Source organism: Globicephala melas, chromosome 3 (genome assembly GCF_963455315.2).
Source record: "Globicephala melas chromosome 3, mGloMel1.2, whole genome shotgun sequence".
Taxonomy (NCBI): domain Eukaryota; kingdom Metazoa; phylum Chordata; class Mammalia; order Artiodactyla; family Delphinidae; genus Globicephala; species Globicephala melas.
This window is the reverse complement of record NC_083316.1, coordinates 644154-667269: the sequence shown is the minus strand read 5'-3', so window position 1 is coordinate 667269 and position 23116 is coordinate 644154. Positions and strand designations below refer to the sequence as shown.

Sequence of the window (23116 nt, the reverse complement as noted above, 5' to 3'; positions counted from 1 at the left end):
GAAAGGGCTTCCCAGGCCCCCGGCTCCGGCAGCTCTGAGCAGCGAGTAAGGTTGTGGGCAGTGAAACGTTTGCAGACGTCAGATCCCCCGCGTGCGGAGCGTCGCCAAGGCCCTGACCTGACGCAAAGGGCGCCGAGAGGCCCCCACGAGCCCCGGGTCGGGTCTGCCGCCTGTGCCTCTGCAGTTCCCGAGGGGCCCGCGTCAGAGAGGCGCTGGCCAGGAGACCCGGGACCCAGGCGCTCGCCCGACCCCAAACCGCGGGAGCTCTGGCATCTCTGGGGCAGCTGTTACAGGGGTACCTGCACTTTCAAACTCTCCTGCATGCCCTGTATCGTCTCACAATCAGGAAACAAAGACTTTATAAAGACGCAGCGTCCTTATGACCAGGAAGCCGGCAGGCGGTGCTCACGTGAGGTCTGCTTCCCACCGCCCACTGCCCCCCATCTCGCGAGGAGGGCTGGCTGTCCACCCCTGAAGGGCAAGGATGCCTCCCCGTGACCAGAAGACGGGGCGTGAGTGTCACCAGCTCCTGGGCCCTGAAAGAGACACTCCCCAAATTTCCCACCAGAGACCAACTCAGGCGGGAAGGTCGGAAGGTGCTGGGGAACCGCCGGTCTCGCAGGGGCAGAGGAGCCTCAGTTCAGAACCCACATGAGGACGAGCCTGCCTGAAAACCCCCGCCCTGAACCTGGGGACAAAACGGGCCACGTCCGCCCCCGAAGGCAGTGGTCCGGCCAGCCTGCGGCCTCACGTCCCCAAGAGCAAGTGTGACACCGAGAGAAGGCCCTCGAGTGAGAAGCAGCCCAGCTGAGCCGCTCCGGCTCCAGCCCATGGGCTTCGCTGCTGGGACCCCGAGCAAAGCCCTGGGCTCGCGCTCTGGGGTGCTGTCAGCAAGGCCGCAGCGCCTGCAGAGGGGGCCTGGGCCCTGACCGCCGCAAGCCCAGACGGGCAGCCTAGTGAACAGCACCGCAAACCTGAGGCCACTGGGCCTCAGAGGGACAAATCCCCCGGGGGCGGCAGGTCACCCTGGAGGCCGCAGGTGGGGGCGGATGTGGAGGGTGCGCGGCTCACCTCCCCCGTAGGTCTGGCACAGGTACGGGGACCTCCAGAGGTTGCCCAGGCCCACGGCAAACCCGACGCAACTCAGGAGGCACTGGAGCTTGTTGTCCCACTTGGGCCGCTCGTCCCCTCCAGCATGCACAGGTGGGTCCGGCTCCAGGGTGCCCGCCATGCCCACCACCTGCTCCTGGCCGCAGCCCGGGACCTCCACTGGGGACGGGAAGCCGCAAGCCGGCTCCCCTGCAGGTGTGATTTTTCATGATTTAAAGGAAAACCAGTGGAGCCGGTTAATTGGTAACAACCCCCCGCCCGCCACAACTGCGTGCCCCCGCCCCCCGCTGGCTCCCGCCCGACGCCAACAGCCCACAGCTGCTGCCACCACCAGCACGAGAACCTCAAGGATTCCAAGGCTGGGGCACCTTTAGTTGTTTTTATAAAATTTTACTTTTAATTAACTTCGTGAGATAATTGCAGACTTGCACGTTGCCGTGAGGAGCAGTACCAAGTGCCCACGCTCCCAGCCCCCCAGTGGAGACGTCCTGCAAACATCTCGCCAACGCCACAGCGGACGTGTCCGTCCCCGAGGGCCCCTCTGTCCCCCGTGTGGCCGCACCCCTGGCGGCCTGCTCCGCGCTGCGTTGCTATAGATTCGTCATCTCAGGCACCCTGTATAAACCGTGTGACCGTGGGGTCGGCCTCAGTCTCTGGAGACCCACCGGGAGGGGTGCAGTGCGGCCATGGGGCTCCGTGTCCGCTGCGCACTGGGCGGGTGGGGCTGTGAGCGGCAGCTGAGATGAACACCTGCACGCGGCTCTGTGTGGACGTGGGGCCAGCGCCCGGGCAGGGCTGCCGGGCCTGGGGCCGCGTTTATTTTTAAGCCGCATTTATCTTCCAAAGCGATTTCCAAACTTCTCAGATTGTCTGAACGTGAACTTTCCCTCTGGCTCCCAGTGCTCCTGTTCTGAGGATGCCCAGGTAAGTTCCAGAAGATCAGCCCTCCCCTCTGCGTCCACTGGCACCCCGGTGCCCAGGAATGCACGCTGGGTGTGAGCCCACCATTAGCCACAGGGGTCGCGGAGGGAGTGGGGGCCTGGATCCTCAGGGGGCTCCCTGGGGGGGGAGGGTGACACCAGGGTGCAGGGGAGGGGGCTTGGCCAGGCTGGGGGGACACGTGAGCCCTCGCCTTACCTCGGAGCACCTCCTGCCTGCGGGCTGGCGAGGTAGTGAGCTGTCACGGCGGATTCAGCCTAAGACTCCCACTGGGGCCCCCTGGACGCGTTCGCCCCGACCCAGCAGACGCTTCCACTAGGACAGGCCCGGGCCCTACATCCATAATCTCATGTTTCCTGGACGGCGGGCTTGCAGCCGGGCTGCCGAGGCCAAACATGGGGGTCCCGGAAACACAGGCCCCAGGGGACACATTTTTAGACATCCCTTTTTGGGATGGGAAAAAGTGAGAAAAGGGAGAATCAGAGAAGATGGAAAGCAGTGGGGGGAGGGGGAGGGGAGGCTGGAAATGGGAGGGGGAGGGCAGGCCCAGCCCCGAGTGACCCACACAGGCCTTCCCCTCCGTGCCTCCAGCTCCCTCTTTTCCCTGTCCCCCCACAGTGACCCGGCCGGCAGCTCCCATATCCTGAGGTCAAGGCGCACCCACCCCCGCACTCCACCGGGCACCTCGGGTAATGGGGGCTCCGTGAGCGCAGCAGAAGCGCAGTCTGGCCCCGTCCCCTCGAGGCTGCGGCTCCGCTGCTTGCGTGTCCTCTGCATTTAGACAGCATTTAGGCCAAGAGTGTGAAAGGGAGAGATTTATTCAGACAGATGCGCGATGCCCACGAAGCCCAGATTTCTAACGATTTGCGAAATGTGAAGTCTGCAGGAAGCCCTCACCAAGCCACAGAGAGACGGACGGACCAACCCGGCCAGGTCACGCCTGCGAGCGTGTGCCCCTCCGTGCCCCGGGGCGGGAGGTAGGGGCGTGTGTCCAGGGGGTCCGCAGCAGAGCTGTCCCAGAGGAGGGTCGGAACACTCTAGGGAGCAGGGAGGTGGGGTTCTGCGGAAGCTGGCGGGGCGTCTCCAAGTGGGAGGGACATGGCGCCGGGACCCACTCCCACTCGGGTCTCCCATCCTGCTCCGAGAATCCCCAGAAGGTCCAGTTTAACTTAAACTTCCAGATTTTTCCATGGAAAGTGGAGGCAACCAGTTCTTGGAAACAAACACCCAAGTGCCACGTGACCTGGCCTGAGAATGGGTGTCGCATCCCGTCCCTGACTGGGAGAGAGGAGCTGACGCCAGCCTTCGCCGAGCGACGCCGGGTGGACGGTCCTCCGGGCCCTCGTGGCTCCCCTGCCGTTGCTCGGGACGCGTGCACCGTCCTCTACCTCGGTGGCCAAGGCTGAGTTAGCTACCCTGTAACTCGTCTTTTCCAACACCTGGCTAAATGTTCATGCAGTTACCGTCCTCTCAAGAAAACATGAAGGGGGGTTTTCTGCCCCAAATCGCCCAAGCTGAGTTTTATTAACTATTCGTCTGTTCATGGCGGCCAGATGCAGTGATTAAGTGGGTCAGCCTTCACGACGCCGGAATGTGGCCAAGACTCGGGGGCTCTTCGCGGCCAGCAGGTGGGCGGGGCCCCACAGGACTCTGCCAGGTTCTCGCAAGCTCACTGGCCTCTTCTGGACAGGCCTTGAGAAGGGCGCTCCTAGCCACGAGGTAAAGGCCCCGACCTCACCGCGGGAGTCCCGAGCTTAGGAGGTGACAGCGAGGGGAGGGGGGGGCAACGAGATTATGTTCCTAGGGGCCGAGGTGAGCAGGGCACACCCAGCGGGCGCACCCCCGCTGCAGCTCTGACTCTCCCTGGGAGTGCGGGCAGGGCGGGGGGACCACCAGTCTGCTCCCGGGCCGCTGGCCTCACCTGGCAGGCACGTGTGCTACAGGGCAACGTGCGTGTGTACACACACAGCCATAGGTGTGCATGCGTACACACAGACACACATACGCACGTGTGCACGGTGCACAGACACACGCACTGCACACACACTCACACGTGCGAGTACATTCATGTGCCGACTCACGTATGCACCTGCTCACACATGCGCGTACAAGCACACGTACACATGCATGTGCACACACTCACATGTGTGTATACCCGCACCGGGAGGGTCCCTGCTGTCTCCTTTTGTGCACACATGCTTACATACACTGACACACGCACACATAGCCTTGCACATGTATATACACTCAGCCCTACACACATACCTATGTAGGCACACACACTGTGTACACACTTTACTTGTACACTTGCAATGTACACATACACACTCACACACGTGCACTCACACAGCATCCACGCATATGCAAACACTCTTGTGCACGTACGTATATACACTCACACGTGCACACGTGTGTACACAGGCACACACTCATGTACACACGCTCCCACGCAGGCACACTCACACGATACACACACACTCGTGCACACACACACGCTCACACACGCACGCACGTGCAGCCCACCCTCTCCTCTGGCACCACCCCCCGTGCTGTGGGCGGGGCCACTCAAGACCTCACGTCCCCGTTCACCGAGACCGTGGACTGCGCGCCAACCAGCCCCTGCTGGTCCCCTGCCCTCTGGAAGCAGTTCCTGATGAGCTTGTAGATGGCAAAGCCAGGGATGGCTAGGCAGGGCACCCCGGCCACGACGACCACCACGCCGTACACCCAGTTCGGGTACTTCACTTTCTGGGATTTGGGAAATTCCTCCTGGAGAGAGAGAGCGACCTTGGGGTGAGCAGACGAGGCAGCCGGGGCCTCCCTCGGGGCGAAATGCCCTCTCCCCCGTGTGACTCCCTCCTGGCCTCCAGGCTGAAGGGCGGGGGAGCCAGCCCCCAGCCCCACCGCGGAGGCCCAGGGCTCACGTAGGCCGGGTTCCAGACGCTGTACACGAGCTCCTCGTTGACGCTGATCACGAGGAAGAACAGGAAGATGGTCAGCATGAGCAGGGGGCTCACCACCCTCCACGTGACCTGCCAGAAGATGCTGGGCTTGTGGCCGATCATGAACTCGATGTCCCTGTTGAACCTGGAAGCAGAGACCGAGGGGGCTGTCGCCGGTGCACACTGAGATGCCTTTCATCCCAAGAGGGCGGAGGGCAGGCAGCCTCTCCACCCCCAGACAGACGGTCCCAGTCCTGCCACGCCGCACCCTGACCCGTCACATCCTTCTGGGCAGAGGTGCATCTCCCCGAGGAAGACCACCGTGGGTGCAGCAGAAGCCGATCTGTAGCCTCTGAGAACCCCCGCCGCTCCACCGCACCACTGCCCAGCTGGACTGTGGACTCGCGTCAGAGGTGGCCCCGGGCAGGCACTGATGCAAAGGAGGGGCCGGAACTTCTGGGGATGGAGGAGGGAAGCCGTCGAAGCCTCTGCCTCAGCCTCCTTGGCATAGCAGCAGCCCTGACCTTGGGGAACCTCACCATCTCCCCCTGTCCTGTGCCCAATGCCCTTCTGCACAGATGCGTTTGTCATCTGCAGAAATCAGAACAAAGTGGGCAGAGCGTAAACGTGAGCCGTCCAGGGCCCGGCGAACACAGACGATGCTGCTGGAGAAGCGCAGGCGCCCGGGCCTCGTCCCCCGTGGGGCCCAGGAGCCCCGTGACCGGACGCTTCCGCTCGGCCCGTCCTCCCCGAGGCAAGTGATACAGGGCAGCTGCCCCGGGCCAGTGTCTGGCTTCAACAGTCTTCCGGCTGTTCACAGAGGGATGTGCTCTCTCAGACAGTTTCACACCTGCTGCAAGGTCAGCATCACACATGCGGTGACATCCGTACCTTTCCATCCGCACGTCCCTCCCTGACGTCTGCTGATGCTACACACAGCAGGTCTCCCAAGTGCGCCTCAGTCTCCCCACGGCGCCACCAGGCTGGTTCAAGTTGTGTTGCGAGTGAACCCCCTGCACGTGTGTCCTTACACACGCGCGTGCTCTTGGGGGTGCAGGGAAGGGGTCCCAAGGTGGCTCCCTCTATGGGTTTCCAGCAGATTATTTCTGGAGCTGTGGTGAGTCCAGCTCCTACTAAGAGCCCAGGGACCGTCTTCTGGGTCCCCACCGATCCCCGATGCCCTGAACGGCTGGCCAAGGGATGGCTGACCAGGCCACACTTGTCTGCCTTTCTTTGCCTGAGAAGCCCTCCCCAGACCCCAGGGAGCAGCCCTGGCTGTGCAGCCCTGGCTGTGCACCCCACAGGTGGGGTGCTGGGGAAGCCCCTCTACCCACAGCAAGCGGCCTGCCTGTGCACCCACCCTGGCTTCTCTCACCCACCCCGAGACTGTGCTATCTCCTTCCACTGCTGCCAGCGCTTATCCTGGGGCCTGGGAGCATCCGGAGGCTGGAGGGGGTACGGTTGGCATGCATGCGGGACCCCTCTTCTCTCCCTGTCGCCCTCCCAGGGCCAGGCCCCTGCCTACACCACGCCGGGCCGGAAGGGAGATGCAGGCTTGGTCCCGTGTCTTCGCGGGCCTGCCGCCCCTTGTCCTGCCCCGAACGCATCCCTTTGTCCTGTGATGGGAATGTCCCCTGGCCATTAGAGATGGTCCTTCGCCTTCCCTCTTACCTGTCTATGCCGTACACGTAGACGACGGAGAACATCTCGAAGAAGGCAACGGTGAGCAGGGGGATGGAGCCCGCGTACCTGTCCAGCAGGGACAGCCAGTACTGGCCGGAGTTCAGCGTGAAAACTAAGGCGAGGAGGTACGTCCCCAAGCAGATGAGGCCTGCGGGGCACAGCAGGGCCATTGTCGCCGGGGCAGAGCGGGCCGCCGGGGACCCAGGCCCCACATCTGCACCACGGCCGAGACCCCCGGAGCCGGTCCTCCCAGCTCTGCCCGCACAGCCCCGGCCCCGGTCCGGCCTACCTGTAAGCAGCTCCTTGGGCCACTTTTTGGGGATGACGTTGAGGTCCTGCAGGGGCACCACCACACCCTCCATGTTCCCGAACATGGACGACAGGCCCAGACAGAACAGCATGATAAAGAAGAGCACGGACCAGAGCGGGGCCGCCGGCATCCTGGTGATGGCCTCGGTGAACACGATGAACGCCAGCCCGGTGCCCTCCACACCCTGCAGGGTGCGGCAGGCACGTCACCCAGGGGCCAGGCTGGCCCTGTTGTCAGACGTCCCCCCGCCCGCCAGCCAGCACCACGCGAATACGGCTGACGGGAGCCATTCTGGGAAACGACCAGATCTCGTCTTTTAGCCCTAAGCGTATTTTAAACCTGAGCTCGGAGGGACTGAGCGGGGAACCGGCAGCCCCCGCAGGACCCACGCAGGGCCGGGATCCCATCAGAAGCCGGGGCCCAAGGCAGCATAGCAGCGTTTACGCCAGGGCCCAGGACACAAGGACTCAGCTCCGCGCAGAAGGGTGGGAGGCTGAGGGGCGTCGTCACCAGCGGCCTGGTGCCCACAACGCGGAGGAGCGTGTCCGGGGGTCTAAGAGCCCAGACCCCGTGGAAAAGACAAAAGCACGTCTGTGCTGCCCGGGGCGTGGGGAGGGGGGCAGGAGCTCTGCTGACGGAGGACGTCCAGGGTGCGGGACTGCGTGAACTTACGGCGTAAACTTACTAAAACCCTGCAAACTGCGCTGGACACGGGAGAGCTTCCAGGTGAGAACTGACACCTCGATAAGGTTGCTTTTTAAAAAGAAAGGAAATTCAGTCTCTTGGCGGGGGAGGGGGTCACTGTGACTCCGTCCCTCTCACCCGGGGCTCCCAGGGGAGAGCCAGGCAGGGAGGACCCTCTGCTCTGTGTCCACTCCTGGCGAGATTGTGCTGTTGCCGGAGAAACAGTGCCAGGCCCCCACAATGCTCCACGTGCCCCGAAATGTCGGGTGGCTCCAAATAAGAAAATTGCAAAAACAAAATTAGTAAATGTTGGCCCACGAGCATCACAGAACGAAACGTCACTAATCTTGGAGCTGGTGTTCAAAGCATTTGTGCGTCAGGCGAGGGTTTCCCAGCACCGTGACAGCCACAGGCCGTCGAGCAATTTCAGAAGTACAGTTATGGGCTTCCCTGGTGGCGCAGTGGTTGAGAGTCCGCCTGCCGACGCAGGGGACGCGGGTTCGTGCCCCGGTCCGGGAAGATCCCACATGCCGCGGAGCGGCTGGGCCCGTGAGCCATGGCCGCTGAGCCTGCGCGTCCGGAGCCTGTGCTCCGCAGCGGGAGAGGCCAAAACAGTGAGAGGCCCGCGTACCGCAAAAAAAAAAAAAAAAAAAAAAAGTACAGTTATAATGACTCTGCCCTTTTTGCAGAAGAAATTAAAGTAAAAATGGACCCCGGGGTGTTTTTGTGTGTTTGACCTGAGGCCATGGAGAGGTCAGGCCCATGGGGGCCCTTGGGTCCCTGCCTCTGCATCTCGGGGCCTCACACTTGGGGCTCGTGGCCCAGCAGACGCTGGTGACCTAGACCCGGCGCCCAAGGGGCAGGAGGGGCAGGGTGGGCCAGCACGTGGCAGGGGGACGGGTCTGTCAGAACTGAGCTCTCGGGGGAAGCTTGGTGTCCACCCAAGGTGCCCGCTGCCCTGCCTCGCGGCCCAAGGTGCCTACCTCCGAGAGGAAGGTGTTCATGTCGCACGTCTGGAACTTGAGCTCTGCGTAGGCCGCGGGGTTGGAGGCATTGCACCACTGCTGCATCTCGGCGAAGTTCTCCTGTGTCACGTTGCCTTCGGGCAGGTCGAACCCATTGATGAGTGTCAAGATGTTCCTGGAAAGAGAGTGAGGCTGACTCCAGCCCCGGGCGGGCTCCCTGGAGGCGGAGGCGGGGGCGGGGACGCAGCGGCCACCCGGGCGCCAGCCGGCCACTCACGCGCTGAAGCAGTCATCGAAGCGCTCGGTGGCCCGGAAGCCGATGATGGAGTAGACCACGGTGGCCGCGTACACGGACGTGAAGCCGTTGATCACAGACACGATGACCGAATCCATCTCGCAGTTGTTGCTGCGGACGAAAGCGGCTTCGGTGACCACAGGCCCGGGGACGCCGTGTCCACCCGGCCAGCCCGCGCCGGCACGAGTGGGACGGCCAGAGCCATCGGGCCAGCCTGGGACGGAGCCGCCCCCGGGCATGGATGGGGGAGGGGGCTCTCGGACAACCCGCCCGATGCCAGGTGACGGTCCCCAAGCCCTGCTGCGACCTGGTGGCCCCTCGGTGCCCCCACAGGCCCTGGGGACCCCAGAGCTGGAGCCGGAGATGCCTGTGTTCAAGTCTCTGCTGGGCCAGCGTCTGCTCTGGGCCCGGGAGGTGACTCGTCAGCCCCACGTGGGCAGGACGGCCTGGACCTTACAGCCCGCCAGCCACAGAGGCTTCAAAGAGGCGGCGTGGGCCAGGTGTCCCCCACCCCCTGGCCGGGACCCCTTCTGCCGGCCGCAGGCCCTCACGGCTGAGGACGCCCCCCTCCACCTGGACACCCGAAGCCTCCCTCAGCTCAGCACATGACCACTGACCTCCCCCCTCCCCGCTGCTGACAACACCATCCTTCCAGGCGCTTCCATCAGGAGCCCCAGGGAAATGCAAGTCAAACCACAGTGAGACGCCACGGCACACCCACCGAGGCGGCCGGAACCAAAACATTTGAGAGTGACGGGTGGGCGTGAGGGTGTGGAGAGACCAGGGCCGCGCACACGGCCCTGGGGGGGACTGTGAGGTGGGGGGGCCGCGGTGGAGAACGGCGCCCCAGATGCTTAGACCTCGAGCCGCCCTGCAGCCCGCCAGCCCTGCCCCTTGGGGTACACCTGTGGGGAGCCAGAACAGGCGCACACGGAGCTTGGACGCAAACGTTCACAGCAGCCGGAAAGTGGACACAACCAGGTGCCAGCGGCCGAGGGATGATACACGGAGCCCAGCGTGGCCCGTCCACAGGCCTCAGGGCGACTCAGCCACGAAAGGAAGGAGCGTGACGAACCCCGAGGGCCTCAAGTTCAGTGGGAGGAGCCAGACACAGAGGGCGGAGCCTGGTGGAGGCCGCATCTGTGAGATGTCGGGAGGGGCTGACCCCCGGGGAGAAAGCGGCTGAGCGTTCCGGGGCCGGGGAGGGTGCGGGCTTTCTCTCGGGGGTTGGAAATATTCTGGGATTAGCGGCAATCGTTGCATGACTGTGAACACACGAAAAGCCACGGGACTGTGCGCTTTAAAGGGGGCGGGTGTGTGCGGCTGGAAGCAGCTGAATCTTCACCCTCAACTACCCCCCACCCCCCGCCGCCAATCCGCTGGGCCTCACGGCGCCCTCGGCCTGGGCGACCACACTCGGCGCCCCCGGCCTGGGCGACCACACTCGGCGCCCCCGGCCTGGGCGACCTCACTCGGCGCCCCCGGCCTGGGCGACCTCACTCGGCACCCCCGGCCTGGGCGACCACACTCGGCGCCCACCCGCCGTCGGAGCCTTTGATCACGTGCTCTGGAGCCCCAGCCCGCTCTGACACCAAGCCGGCCCAGCCCCCGGCTCCAGACCCCTCGCCCTGCTCGGTTCTTCCTTTTCTCCGAGTCTCTCATTGCCTGCGACCTGACAGAAGCTCACCGTGCTGGTGCGCCTCTGCTGGACGCATGGACGCGGGACCCAGGAGCATGGGTCCTGGCGTGTGGGAGGTGGGGGCGGGCATTCCGTAAGTGCTTATGAGATGAGCGGACACCGCTGCGCTCCCCTGGAGGCCCTGGGGTGGGTGGTGTGGGTGTGGGTGTCTGTCTGGGGTGGACGGCGCGGGATACCGAGGGGTGGGGGACGGAGGGGGTAGCAGCAGCGCTCGCTGCCGCAAGGGCTAAGGCACAAAGGGGAGGCGAAAGGGTAAGCAGGTCCCGCCCGCCTGCTCACGGCCCAGCCGACCGCAATCCAAGAGGCTCGGACCGGCGCCTCTGGAGAGCGCGCGTCCCTTCCCTTCACGCTCACGGCAGGTCCGATGCGGAGACTGAGGCTCTGAGCACTGGAATACCTGGTGGAGTGACAACCCTGCCGCCCACGGGACCCTCTGTCCCTCGTACTCACTGGACAGAGTTGTAGCTGGAGAAGGAGATGAGGCCCCCAAAGGCCAGCGAGAAGGAGTAGAAGACCTGGGCCCCCGCGTCGAGCCAGGTGACTGGGTTGGCCAACTCCGTGACCTGCGGCCAAACAGACACCTTCGGCTGTGCGCCGCTGACGCGGGGGCGTGGGAGACACAGGAGGGGCGCCCAGGGGGGACGGGAGCCTGGAGGCAAGGTGACGGCCGAGGCCACCGGCAGGCGGTCAGAGGGAAAACGGCCCCGAGGAGACAGCTGATGACCCTCCACCCAGAGCCGCAGCTGAGCCGGCCCATGACCCGCACAGGCCCGGCCCACATGCAGGGACCCTGGGACCAGGCAGGCGCTGCAGTGCCCAGGCCAGCGGGTGGCCGGCGGGGACTCACGTTGGGCGTGAAGAGGAAGATAATGCCACTGGAAGCTCCCTTCAGCGTCAGGCCCCGGATCAGGAAGATGGTCAGGACGACGTAGGGCAGCGTGGACGTGACGTACACGGCCTGGGGAGGTGGCAGGTGTGGGACGAAGGAGGCCAGAGCGGGGGTGGGGGCCCCGGCCTCGAAGAGGAGGGCTGGCCACGTGGGACCTGCGCTGCTCTCCTCCGTGCGCCCCGGGCCCCAGCCTCCCTCTCTGGTTTCTATGTTCTGCTGTGAACATGGTTACTGTTTAGCTCTGCCCATCAGACGGACGTCACTGTCACTCCCCCACTCGGCTTCTTAAACATGTGCTCGAGAGCCACCTGGTCCAGCACCGAGTCTGTGGCGTGGGCCTGGGTGACTGGCACAGCCCTCCCGGACAGAGGGCACGCGGGGGCTGGGCCCCGGAGCTGGCTGAAGGGGCGGCAGCTTGGGCGTGGTCCCCCGATGCCCCCAGGGGTGCCCGCAGCTTGGGCGTGGCCCCCCGACGCCCCCAAGGGTGGGCAGCAGCTTGGGCGTGGCCCCCCGACGCCCCCAGGGGTGCCCGCAGCTTGGGCGTGGCCCCCCCCCCCCCCCGCCGTCCCCGCACCTTCCCGGTGGTCTCGATGCCGCGGATGGTGCACACGTAGAGCACGCTCCAGGCGCACGTCAGGCACAGCAGGATCCACCACTGCACGGAGCCCGAGTCGTCGATGGAGGTGGACACGTTGAGGGTCTCCCGGTACCAGTAGTAATCCACGGAGGAGCTGCGGGCGCACTCCTCCACGTAGCCTGGCACGGGCACCCGCGTCAGTGTGGGTCACAGAGCGCACGGACCCCCAGGAAGGAAACTCGGGCCCAGGTCCCAGGGCACTGATGCCAGGGGTGCAGTGCGCCTGTGCCCAGGCATACACGTGTGTGCACACCCACACAGACACACGCAACAGACAATATGCACGCGACGTACTAGCAGGTGTGTGCGCACGCGGGCACGCTTGCATGCGATCGTGTGCACGTGCACTACTTGTGTGCATGGTTAGCATATGCACACGCCAAACGGACTTGTATGCAAACCCAGGTACAGCCACACACGTGCACACACCCTTGCACACGTGTGGCGTGCACACAGGGCCTCGACGGCCTGCCTTCTCCCCCCACCCCCACCCCCACCCCGCGGCACTCAGCCATTCGGGGATCACCAGTCTTTGGGGGTCCCAGGCCGGAGCCCACACCGGGCAGCTCTGTTCAACCTCACACACTCTCGCCACTCTGAGCCCCAGGGTCCCAGGGTCCTGATTGCCCCCCAGGCTCACGGAACCACAGAGAGACCCTGTCAAGGGGGGCATGGTCTAATCCTGGCAGACCTCCCCTCACCCTCACCCCGCCCCCATCCCCAGAGACGGGAAGTTGCCCTGAACGGTCCCAGTGCGGCCAGGGAGCCCACGGGGGCAGGGCCCGCCCCTCTCTGTGCTGCGGTTTTTGCCAAACTTGGGCTACAACCACGCGAACTTCGGAGAATCAGAGGACGGCTGCTCGCGGGCCGGCGCCCCCCCCCAGGCCCTCCAGGGCTCACCTGTCTGGTTGGCGTTGAGCGGGCACTGGCTCCACGGCAGGGGGTCCTGGAAGGAGTTGAAGAAGTACCACATGACCCAGGCGATGATGGTGTTGTAGTAGAGACCCACCATGAAGGACACGAACATGGATGCGATGCCTGAGGGGGGTGGGGAGGTCACCTCTGGGGGAGCCTCCTGGCCCACTGCGTGTGCGTGGACGGAGGCCCCAGACAGCAGGGGGCAGCCCCCGGTGGTCAGCGTCCCTCCAGGTCCCTGCTCTGGGCAGGCCGTGGGGCGCTCCGCTCTCCCCACGTGTCTGCCCCTCCCAGGTCCTGCACGCCTGGGGACTCGGGACGTCCTCTGCTGCCCGGTTAGCCCCTGGTGGCCTGGACCCTGCAGCCACACCCCAGGAGATTCTAAGGAAGGGTTTGCAAAGGCCTCAGGGTGGGGGCCGTGGAGTCCCGGGACCTTCCTCTCCCTGAAACGTGAAGGGAAGGAAGGAGGACGGGGTGGGGCTGGCTGCCAACACGGGACCCCAGGCAGGCGCCCAAGTCTGAGTGCAGACACGCACCTACGCCCTTGAGGGCCGGGTGAATGGAGCTCCAGACGCCCACGCTCCCCTTCCGCAGCCGCTGCCCGATGGCGAACTCCAGGTGCAGCAGGGGGATCCCCTCCAGGACCAGCAGGATGAGGAAAGGGATCATAAACGCCCCTGGAGAGGGAGGGGCGGCGTGCAGTCAGGGGGCGGCTCGCTGGACTGCACAGGCCACCTTCACAGGCGTTTGTCACAAACACAAAGGATATCGCCGTCGACAATGCCCGTGGTGACGGCCAGCGGTGTTGCTGTGGGTGGGGCTCACGCCACCTCCTAACGGGGGCCGGCTCACCCTTGTCTGCCATCCCTGCAGGACGCTGTCTGCGCCACAGCCCCCGGAGGACGAGGGATGGTGTCCACGTGTAGGTGGAGCCCGGGGAGGGGCACGTGCCAGGGTGAGCCCCTCAGCGGGTGTGGACACACGTGGCACCCTCACGCAAAGGTAGGGAAGGGCAGAGGGGAGAGGCCAGGGGTTCAGAGGCTGACCCGGACATCTGGCAGGAGGGCATCTGAATCTGAGGCTCAGGGACCCTGCCCTGGGGACGTGCGGGAGCAGACGCAGCACCTGCCGGCCCTGCTCCCTGACGGGCAGCAGGGTCCAGCCTGGCACCGACCAGGAGCCCCGTGAACATCTGCCGAGTGTAAATGAAGGACGGGGACGTGGTGACACCTGCTTTCATGGTGCGTGTGCGCCCACTGGGCTCTGCTACCCGGCCCACAGCGACGCCCCTTCCCACTGCTCTGTCCTCAGCACCACCACCCCCAGCCCCCAAGCCACGGTTGTACCAGCCGCCCTGGCCTGATCCAGGTCGGCCCCCCAGCTGCTCCCAACACCCTGAACCGGGCTCTGGGGAAAACAGGGGGGGCATTCTAGGTGCACACGGCCTGGCACCGCACCGGGCGCAACGCAGCCGAGATTAGCACGATCGTGGTCACCAAAGGTCGTTACATTAATCGGGACGAAGCTCAAAGCCGAAACTGGGTGATAAGAATTGGAAACACACGACTGCTTCAGGACTCACGAGCGGATCCAGGTCCAGCCCGATGGGGTCGCGCGGTTGGGTTCCCAGGACACCGGGGCTGCCAGCACTGCCCTGGGATGCTCGCTCTGTGGCACTACCTCTCCGCCCCAAGTGGCCGGTGTCCAGCTGTGAACCTACCAAGTGAGGGGGTGCCCTGCATCTGCCCCTCACCCTGGGTGTGACACCCCGTCTGGAGTGTCTGTGCAGCCCCCGTCTCCCTGCCATCCCTGCGCCCACCTCTCCCCCTAGTCCTCCCTGCCCCCGCCTCCTTTCTCCGGCACGCTCATTCTCTGTTCTCCCCCAGATATCTCAAACTCTTCACTTCTGCCCCGCTGTCTCCCAGACCCCAGCCAGGCCACCACCTCCCCACACTGGCCTCCCGGTCAGCGTGCGTGTCACACCCTGAGCTAGAGGTCCTCACTGGCCTGGCGCTGTGTGTGCCAGTGAGTGCACGCATGTGTGCATTCACACGTGTGTGAGTGTGTGTGCGCCCACGGGTATGTGAATGAGTGTGTATGTGTGAGCATGTGGGCGTGTCCGTATGTATGTGGACACTCGGTGTGAGCGTGCACAGGGATGTGTGTCCTTGTGCAGGTGTGTTTGAGAGTGTGTGTCTGTGTGCACATGCGTGCTGAGCGCGCATGTGTGCGTGTGTGTGTCGAGGGGGACTTGGAGGGGCGGGGGGCCCACAGCCTCTGCTAGCCCAGCTTTCCCTTTAGCTCCTGGGTTAGTCCCTCGGCCTTTTCTCTTTTTCCCTCCTCCGTCTGCCTCCACAGAGCCCTCACATTGGGCGGACAGGCCCCAGAGCCCAGTGGCACCTCCGCCCTCCCCGTGGCCCTTCCTCGGTCTCCACGCCAGGACGCTGAGGGGCCATGGGCCGCAAGACTCTCTCCCAACCTGGGGCTGCAGGGACAGGCTTCTTCCGGTTCCAGGGCTGCCAGGGGGCCGAGGGCCAGGAAGCAAGGGGTGTGGGCTGTGACCACGAGGAAAGACCCCAGGAAAAGAAGGCCCAGCAGACGGATCCCCTGAGGGAGGGGAGGGGAGCTGCCCTGGGTCTGGGGACATGGCCGAAGACGTAGGCTCAGGGCAGGGACTCCTGCGATCCCTCTGTCAGTGAAGGTAAAGTTGAAATAAGATTTGTCTATCTGACGTTTTTTTGGGAGCTTGATTTGAAAATCTTTGGGGCAGAACTACCAAGAAGAAAACAACCCCAGGATTCCAAATCCCGTCCCCTCCCCTCATGAGGCCACTTTTACTCACCCCCACCCCCAGTCTCCCTGCCCCTTCACCTCCATCAGGAAACTCCTATTCATCCTTGAAAACCTCGCTTGGATACACTTCTTCCAGGAAGCGCCCCCTGCTGCCTGTGGTCCTGGCACCTCTCCCTCCCACAAGTTCCTCGGGGACTAGAGCTTCAAGAGGATGGGAGGGTGGGACCAGCACATGTCCACTGCACCCCAGAGGTGGGCTGGGCCAGGGAGCCCTCCTGTGTGCCCATGCTGTGCAGTCCGCCTGCCCAGTTCCCCCAGCCCTAGCAGCACCAGCAGGAGGCAGGCACTCTGCACCTTGTTCTTTCCAGGGATGTGCGGTTCTTGGCTTCTTTTCTCTCAAGAAACTCAGGCTCCAGGGAATATGCATCTTCCCTTTTTAAACGGGCTTCCCTTCTGTGGGGGCAGGTGTGGAGGAGGCGGAGGGACAGAGGAAGGAGGGCTGTGGGTCTCAGTGAGGGAGGAAAGCCACGTAAGTGCCCGGTGCCCGGCATGGTTCCAAAGGTCCCCAGAGACGGAGACGGCCCCCACGGAGGGACACACATGCAGAGAGAGATGCGGGGGCAGGAGACGTAAACACCACCCCACCCCACCGCCGCCCCGGGATAACGACATGGAGTTTCTCTCCGAAAATCAGGAAGCCAGACGCCAGACGAGGGAGGAAGGAGCTGCCGGACGAGGGAGGAGGGAGCTGCCGGACGAGGGAGGAGGGAGCTGCCGGACGAGGGAGGAGGGAGCTGCCGGACCAGGGAGGAGGGCACTGCCGGAAGAGGGCCTGGCAGTGGCCCACGTGGCGCAGGTTCAGGTGCGGGGTGCCTCTCAGCTTTGGAGTCTCCCAGGGGCGCCTCACTTTTGTTTAATCATGAAGGATAATCGCAGACCCTCAGTCGGCTTCCAGGAGGAAAGCGAAGTGGAAACTGAGGCTGCTGCCCTTCCCGTGTCGAGGATTTGCCCGGGGACTTGGGGCGGTCCCGTGCCTGGGCTTGTGTTGGGGGTGAGCAGCAGGTGCCTCCGCTGAGGGCCAGCCTCCCCCGGGCGCTGCCCTTCCCCAGACACCCAGGGAGGGGCCGTGGGTCCCCCCGCCATTTCTCCAAATGACACCACCACCCGCCCTCACCCAGGGCCTGCCCTGCATCCCTGCCAGTCCCGTGATCTGGACTTAGTGCCTGGGAGACCCTGCTCGGCTGCCGCGGAGCCGGCCTGCGGGAGGGGCCCAAGCCGCGCGGGCGGGTCCTGCCCTCCCCGGGCCTGGTCCACACTGCTGGTCTGTGCGGTCCCAGTCAACATCTGGCAGAGCGGACCCCTGAAAGGCTCCAGGTCCCCCAGGCCAGGGGACGCCAGAGCCCCGAGGCACCGCCCTGCGGGCACAGCAGCTGCCCTGAGGGCCTGGGGGCGGAGAGGAGGCCTGGGTTTGTCCAGGGCCTAGAGGTCACGACCCCAGAAGTGGGACCACCCGGGACCCCGCACTCCCGCGGGCCCTGCTCTGCCCTCCTCGCCTGGGCCCTGTCCCCTGCGGGAGCACCCAGCCCGTGTGTGCCCCGGGTCTGCTGGACGGGCAGAGGTGGCCATCGCAGAGGGAGTGGACAGAGCCGGGCTGTGGAGACTGGCGATCCAGGCACCCCGGGGGGGCCCACCTCCTGGAAACCCAGATGGCGCGGGGGAGGGCGGGGTGCGGCGTGGGGACCAGGGAGCTGAATGCAAGCGTGGCGCCCGATGCTGGACTCCTGGTCGGAGCAGAAGACAGGCAGTAGGTGCACTGCCCGCTTGCCGGCTGGACATATAACCATGCGTGCGGAGCCCACGGAACGCTCACCGGGGACTTGGGAAGGAGGGGCACAAAGGACGAAGGAGGAGATTCCTGAAGTGAGGCCACCCTGAGGCGTCGAGGGAGGAGCGGTGCGGACGGGTGGGGCAGGGGGGTGGAGAGAGATGCCAGCTTCCCGCACCCCCCAAGCCCAGAAAAGCAGTAGGTTCTTCCCAAGCCCCAGGGAGCTGAAACAGCCGGGGCTCCCACACCCGCCCGCCCAGGGGGCTGCTCTGGGCCAGCAAGCTCCTCCTCTGTGGCTGGAGCCACGCGCCTGCCTGCAGCTCCTTCAGCGTCACAGACCCCTGCTCTCTGCTAACAGCACCCCAGAGCAGAGGCGAGCGGAGGCCAGGCCAGCCCGCGGGAGGGTGGAGGCGAGGGCTGCACACCCGCACCCCCTGCTAGCGGAGATGCCGGGACCCACGGGAGACCCAGAACCAGAGGCCAGTGACTGCACGGTCCCCCAGGGTCGTGCAGCAGCCGCTCGGCGCGCACGTGGCCACACACGCAGCAAACAGCGGGAAAGCATTGCCGATGCTCAGCCTGGGTCGGGGGCCTGGGGTCTTTACTGTGGCCTCCGGGGGCCTGGGGTCTTTACTGTGGCCTCCGGGGGCCTGGGGTCTTTACTGTGGCCTCCGGGGGCCTGGGGTCTTTACTGTGGCCTCCGGGGGCCTGGGGTCTTTACTGTGGCCTCCGGGGGCCTGGGGTCTTTACTGTGGCTTCCAGGGGCCTGGGGTCTTTACTGTGGCCTCCGGGGGCCTGGGGTCTTTACTGTGGCTTCCGGGGGCCTGGGGTCTTTACTGTGGCCTCCGGGGGCCTGGGGTCTTTACTGTGGCTTCCGGGGGCCTGGGGTCTTTACTGTGGCCTCCGGGGGCCTGGGGTCTTTACTGTGGCCTCCGGGGGCCTGGGGTCTTTACTGTGGCCTCCGGGGGCCTGGGGTCTTTACTGTGGCCTCCGGGGGCCTGGGGTCTTTACTGTGGCCTCCGGGGGCCTGGGGTCTTTACTGTGGCTTCCGGGGGCCTGGGGTCTTTACTGTGGCTTCCTCTACTTTTCTGTATTTACTTTTTTTCATAATATAAAGTTTAAAGTAAAGTAAAAGAGCGTCTGCTTCTTGAATGACCCAAAACTCCCGGAAATAACTGGAGACAAGGTAAGTTTTCACCAAGCCATAACGGACGGCCAGTGTGGGAGGAGGCCAAGAACCTTCAAAGGCGGCATTTTCTCCGCAAGCTGGACAACCACCCCCCTCCCTCCTAGCTGGCTCTGCGGGGGCTGAACGTCACCCTGATGGGTCCCCGGCCACCCGCTGCCTTGTCCTCAGGGATCGTCTCCCGGGTGTGGAGGACAGGACGCCCAGCTCCTGGCCTGTGAGCTGGCCCAGAGGACTGTGGTCAGGCCCTCCGGGGGCGGGGGGGCGGGTGGACCAGAGTCCCGACCTGTCCGGGGCAGGGCGGGCGGCAGCCTCGCCCAGGGTGCCAGGGGCTGGACCTCCACCCTCGCCCAAGCTGAGGAGGGGCGGGGCCGCCTGAGGGAGCCCAGCTGCCTCCGTCAGCGGGGTCTGCAGGCCGCTCTCGCGCTGCCCCTCGGGCTCCTGGCCAGCGTGCAGCTGCGCCCGGAAACCCCACTTCCCACGGGGAGCTGTTCCTAGTCAAGGGCCTAGGCTCCCTGGGAGTCTGAGGTCTTGGTTTCTGCTCTGTCACTCTCACTGAAGACCCTGCAGCTGCTGCCCGCGTGGTCCTCCCGGGCGTCCCTGCCCGACTCTGGGGTCCCAGTCCCCTCTTCTCAGGGACAAGCCCCTGGCCTCCACCCACAAAGTGGGTCCATCCCGAGCCCCCCGGGGCCCACCTGCAGAGGAAGCATTCAGCCCTTCCTCCCTGCCCACCTCCTGTCCCTGGGCTGGACTCGAGGCTGGGACCCTCCGCCAGGACGGCCCTTCAGGGGCCGTGATCAGCAACTTCCAGAGGGGGGCACCAGCCTCACTGAAGCCGCTGAGAGCCCGGCAAGAACAGGCCGGACTCAGGCTGGGGGTCCTGACCTCGCAGGCTCCCTGGGGCCCCAGGCACAGAGGGAAGCGCAGCCTGGACCAGAGGCTCAGAGGACACACCCTCGCAGACACTCGGGAGCTCGAGCCCTTGGGGGCGGCACTGCGGGGACCCCGGGAGGCCACCTCCACGTCTGCTCTTCTGGGGGACACTCGTGTCACAAAGCCTGGGAGAGCCAGCAGCTTCCTCAGTTAGAACTGACTCAGGCCACTGGAGGGCGCTCAAGAGCCCACAGAAGCAGGAGCATCCCCAGAGCATCCGACCCGCCAGCTCTCGGCCGTCCCGCGAGCGCTGCACCTGCCCCAGACCTCCTCCCCGGTCCCGTTCCCCTACCCCAGGCCGGCACGGAAGGTGACACACGGGGCGGGCTCAGCCCGGTGCCCACATGGCAGACTCACCAAGGGCCGGCGTCACTGCCCGTCGAGCCAGCACCTTCCACGCTCAGAGGAGGGGCTTCCCCTGAGGAGCGGCCGGCTCCTCCCTGACCCCCGCCCCCGGGTCAGACCAGGTCTGGGAAGGGGGCAGGGCTCCAGGCTGCTGGAGCACGGGCGCCCACCTGACGCGCAGGACCTGGGCGCGCCGGCCCGGCGCGCCCGGAGCCGAGGGGCTTGCCGGCCCCCAGGCCGCAGTGGGGCCTGGGCGGAGGCGTGTGCGCCGCCTGCCCCCCGCCTACCTCCGCCGTGGCTCTGGCACAGGTAGGGGAAGCGCCACACGTTGCCTAGGCCCACGCAGAAGCCCACGCAGGTGAGCATGTACTGAGCCTTGTTGTCCCACTTGGGCCGGGAGCTGCTCTCCTGCTTCTCCAGGGTCTCCAGCTCGGCCAGCGTGGGGATCCGGGCCTCCAGGCCGGGGTTGGGCAGCAGCAGCCTGACCATGGCGGGCACAGGTGGGTCCCTCAGGCGCGGCCGGAGCAGAGGGTAAGTGGCCACGGGCCGGAGCCCCAGCACTTTATAGGGAACCTTTGGCACCTCACCCCGAGCACCTGGGCCGAAAGGAAGCGTCAGCAGATCTGGAGGGCGAGTCCACCAGACTGTTAATGCCTTATCTGCAGAGGCGCCGTGGACCCTCCGGGCTGCTCCCTGGCGCTGCCGGCCCCTCCCCCTGTGCAAACGCCAAGGCAGCGGCTCAGGTGAGCCTCGCCCACCCCCACCCCCACCGCGCACACCGGACTCTCCGGGAAGAGGGACCCGATGGTAGGACAGCCGCCTGGCTCTGCAGGACTCGGGCTCTGGCTCTGCAGGACTCGGGCTCTCCGCACCCTCGGAGCCCCGCCCACCGGCCACAGCCCCCCCTGAGGAGGACGGGAGGGGCCCTCTTTCCCCAGCTCTCGCTGCCAGCGCGGGGACGCGGGGCATCCTGACCGCCTTCCAGCTGGAGCCCTGGATCCTGGCAGCAGCCCGCAGCCCTGTCTACGACGAGCTCGGTGCCGCCTAGACCCTCCGGCCCGAGCTCTGGGCTCTAAATAGGTCCTCAGAGAGCGGGGCCACCGGCGCCCGGTGCCCAGAGCTGCTTCAGGTGGGGCCTCCAGGCTGGGTCCTCATCCCCACGGGCTCTCCTGGGGGCTCAGAGCCATTGCCCTGCCGCCCCCGCCCCTCCCCCGCCCCCCAGCTGGAACCCTCCACCAGCTCCTATGTCTCTACGGGCAAAGGCCTCCGGAGCCTGCAGGTCCTGCCTGCCCTGCCGTGAGCTCTCACCTCGCCCCCCACTCCGGCCGAGGCCCCTACTGCTCCTCCGGCCCTGCCGCCCTCCGGGTGTCCAGGGGGCCATCCTCCCGCTTCGAGCGGGACACAGACTGCGGGTGGCCCTGCTCTCCATCCACAGGAGCATCCTCTCCTGTGACGGACGTGCGGCTTACTTAGCTCTCTGGCTGATTGCCTGGTCCCCCGTTCCCGGCTGCACTCTCCTCTCCCTGTCTCTTCACTCACATTTGCCCTAGCAACTTTTTATTACAAAACAAATACATACTTATAGTAAGGAAAATTGGAGAGTTTACACCAGGTATTTTCTCACTGTTCTATACAGTTTTATGAATGTGTATGACACCCACTCACCCACTACTTGACATGTCAGTGTCTGTGCATGATTTTTTTTTTTTTTTTGCGGTACGCGGGCCTCTCACTGCTGTGGCCTCTCCCGTTGCGGAGCACAGGCTCCGGACGCGCAGGCTCAGCGGCCGTGGCTCACGGGCCCAGCCGCTCCGCGGCACGTGGGATCTTCCCCGACCGGGGCACGAACCCGTGTGCCCCGCATCGGCAGGCGGCCTCTCAACCACTGCGCCACCAGGGAAGCCCCTGTGCATGATTTTTACTTAACATCATACCTTGAGAATGTTCCGTTCGTTAAATTAAAACTTTTAAACTAAATTTAGATTCTTCTTTATTTTATTTTATTAGCTCTGTGTTAAATTTTTCTTTCAAACATCATTTTTGATGCGGAACGTCAAGCGTGCTCCGGGTGTCGGGCCTGCTGTCATTTACTACAGAAACTTTCCCTGACGTGGCGCACCTCTGCTGCTTCCGACTTCTCCCTGTTATAAATATCGCTGTGATAACTGTATGTGAACACATGTCTTTTTGTTACTGGTTGACAGGTTGGTGAATTTTCGTAGAGTGGGCACATCCCTGTAACAATCACGCGGATCAAGAGACAGAACATCCCAGAACCCAGAGGCGCTGCCCACCCCCGCCCCCGGGCGCCGTCTGTCCGTCCACCTGCAGCTCTGAAAGCGCAGCTGGGTTTGGTGCTCCGGAGGGCACCTCCCACTCCCGGCTTCCCGGGCCAAGCGAGGTCCCTGGCTTCTTCGTGCCTCCGCCCCGCTGTCTTCTCGCGGGAAGTGCCCGGTCCGTCAATCTGTCCTCAACCTGCGGGACAGCATCTGGTTTGTGCCGTTTCCACGAGTGCCGCTCTGAAGCCCGTCCTCGCCTCCCGGTGCACTCGGGACGGTACCGGGGCGGATGACGCCCCCGGGGCGTGCACTTGGCCCAGCCTGAGAAGACTCTGCAAAGCCGCTTCCGAGAGGACTGAGCCAGCTACCCGCAGGCCGGCCCCCGGGGATGGTCCACACTGTCACCAGTCACCGGCCTCTGGACCTTGTGGCCACAGTGACGCCGCTAAAGGCAGTGCACGGTGGCCTTAACCGGCGTTCCCCCCAGGCCTGTGACACCGCTGTCCTCCCGTGAAACCCATTCAATTGTCCTTTGCTGGTGGGATGCTGGCCCCGTCCCGCTAACCTCGAGGACCTGGTCATGCGCTCTGGGACCCAGAGCTTCCCAAGCGTCTTCCCGCTTAGCCTCTGGCCTCCTGTCCTCTCAGGGTGCCTCTGATGAGAAGAAGCTCCCATTACAATGTTGTC

At 64.9% G+C, this 23116-nt stretch overlaps 1 protein-coding gene across 1 annotated transcript; it reads right to left on the bottom strand.

Annotated features, from left to right (window-relative positions):
- Nucleotides 1-4614: 4614 nt before the first annotated feature.
- Nucleotides 4615-20639, bottom strand: LOC115853241 (sodium-dependent neutral amino acid transporter B(0)AT1). The gene is made up of 12 exons (XM_030856609.2): nt 20438-20639; nt 13605-13745; nt 13054-13191; nt 12091-12272; nt 11475-11585; nt 11078-11190; nt 8911-9039; nt 8652-8808; nt 6964-7168; nt 6663-6822; nt 4974-5136; nt 4615-4818 (listed from the first exon to the last, which is right to left on the bottom strand). Exons 1-12 carry the CDS (start codon nt 20637-20639, stop codon nt 4615-4617), a joined length of 1905 nt encoding a protein of 634 aa, XP_030712469.1.
- Between the last annotated feature and the right edge of the window lie 2477 nt (nt 20640-23116).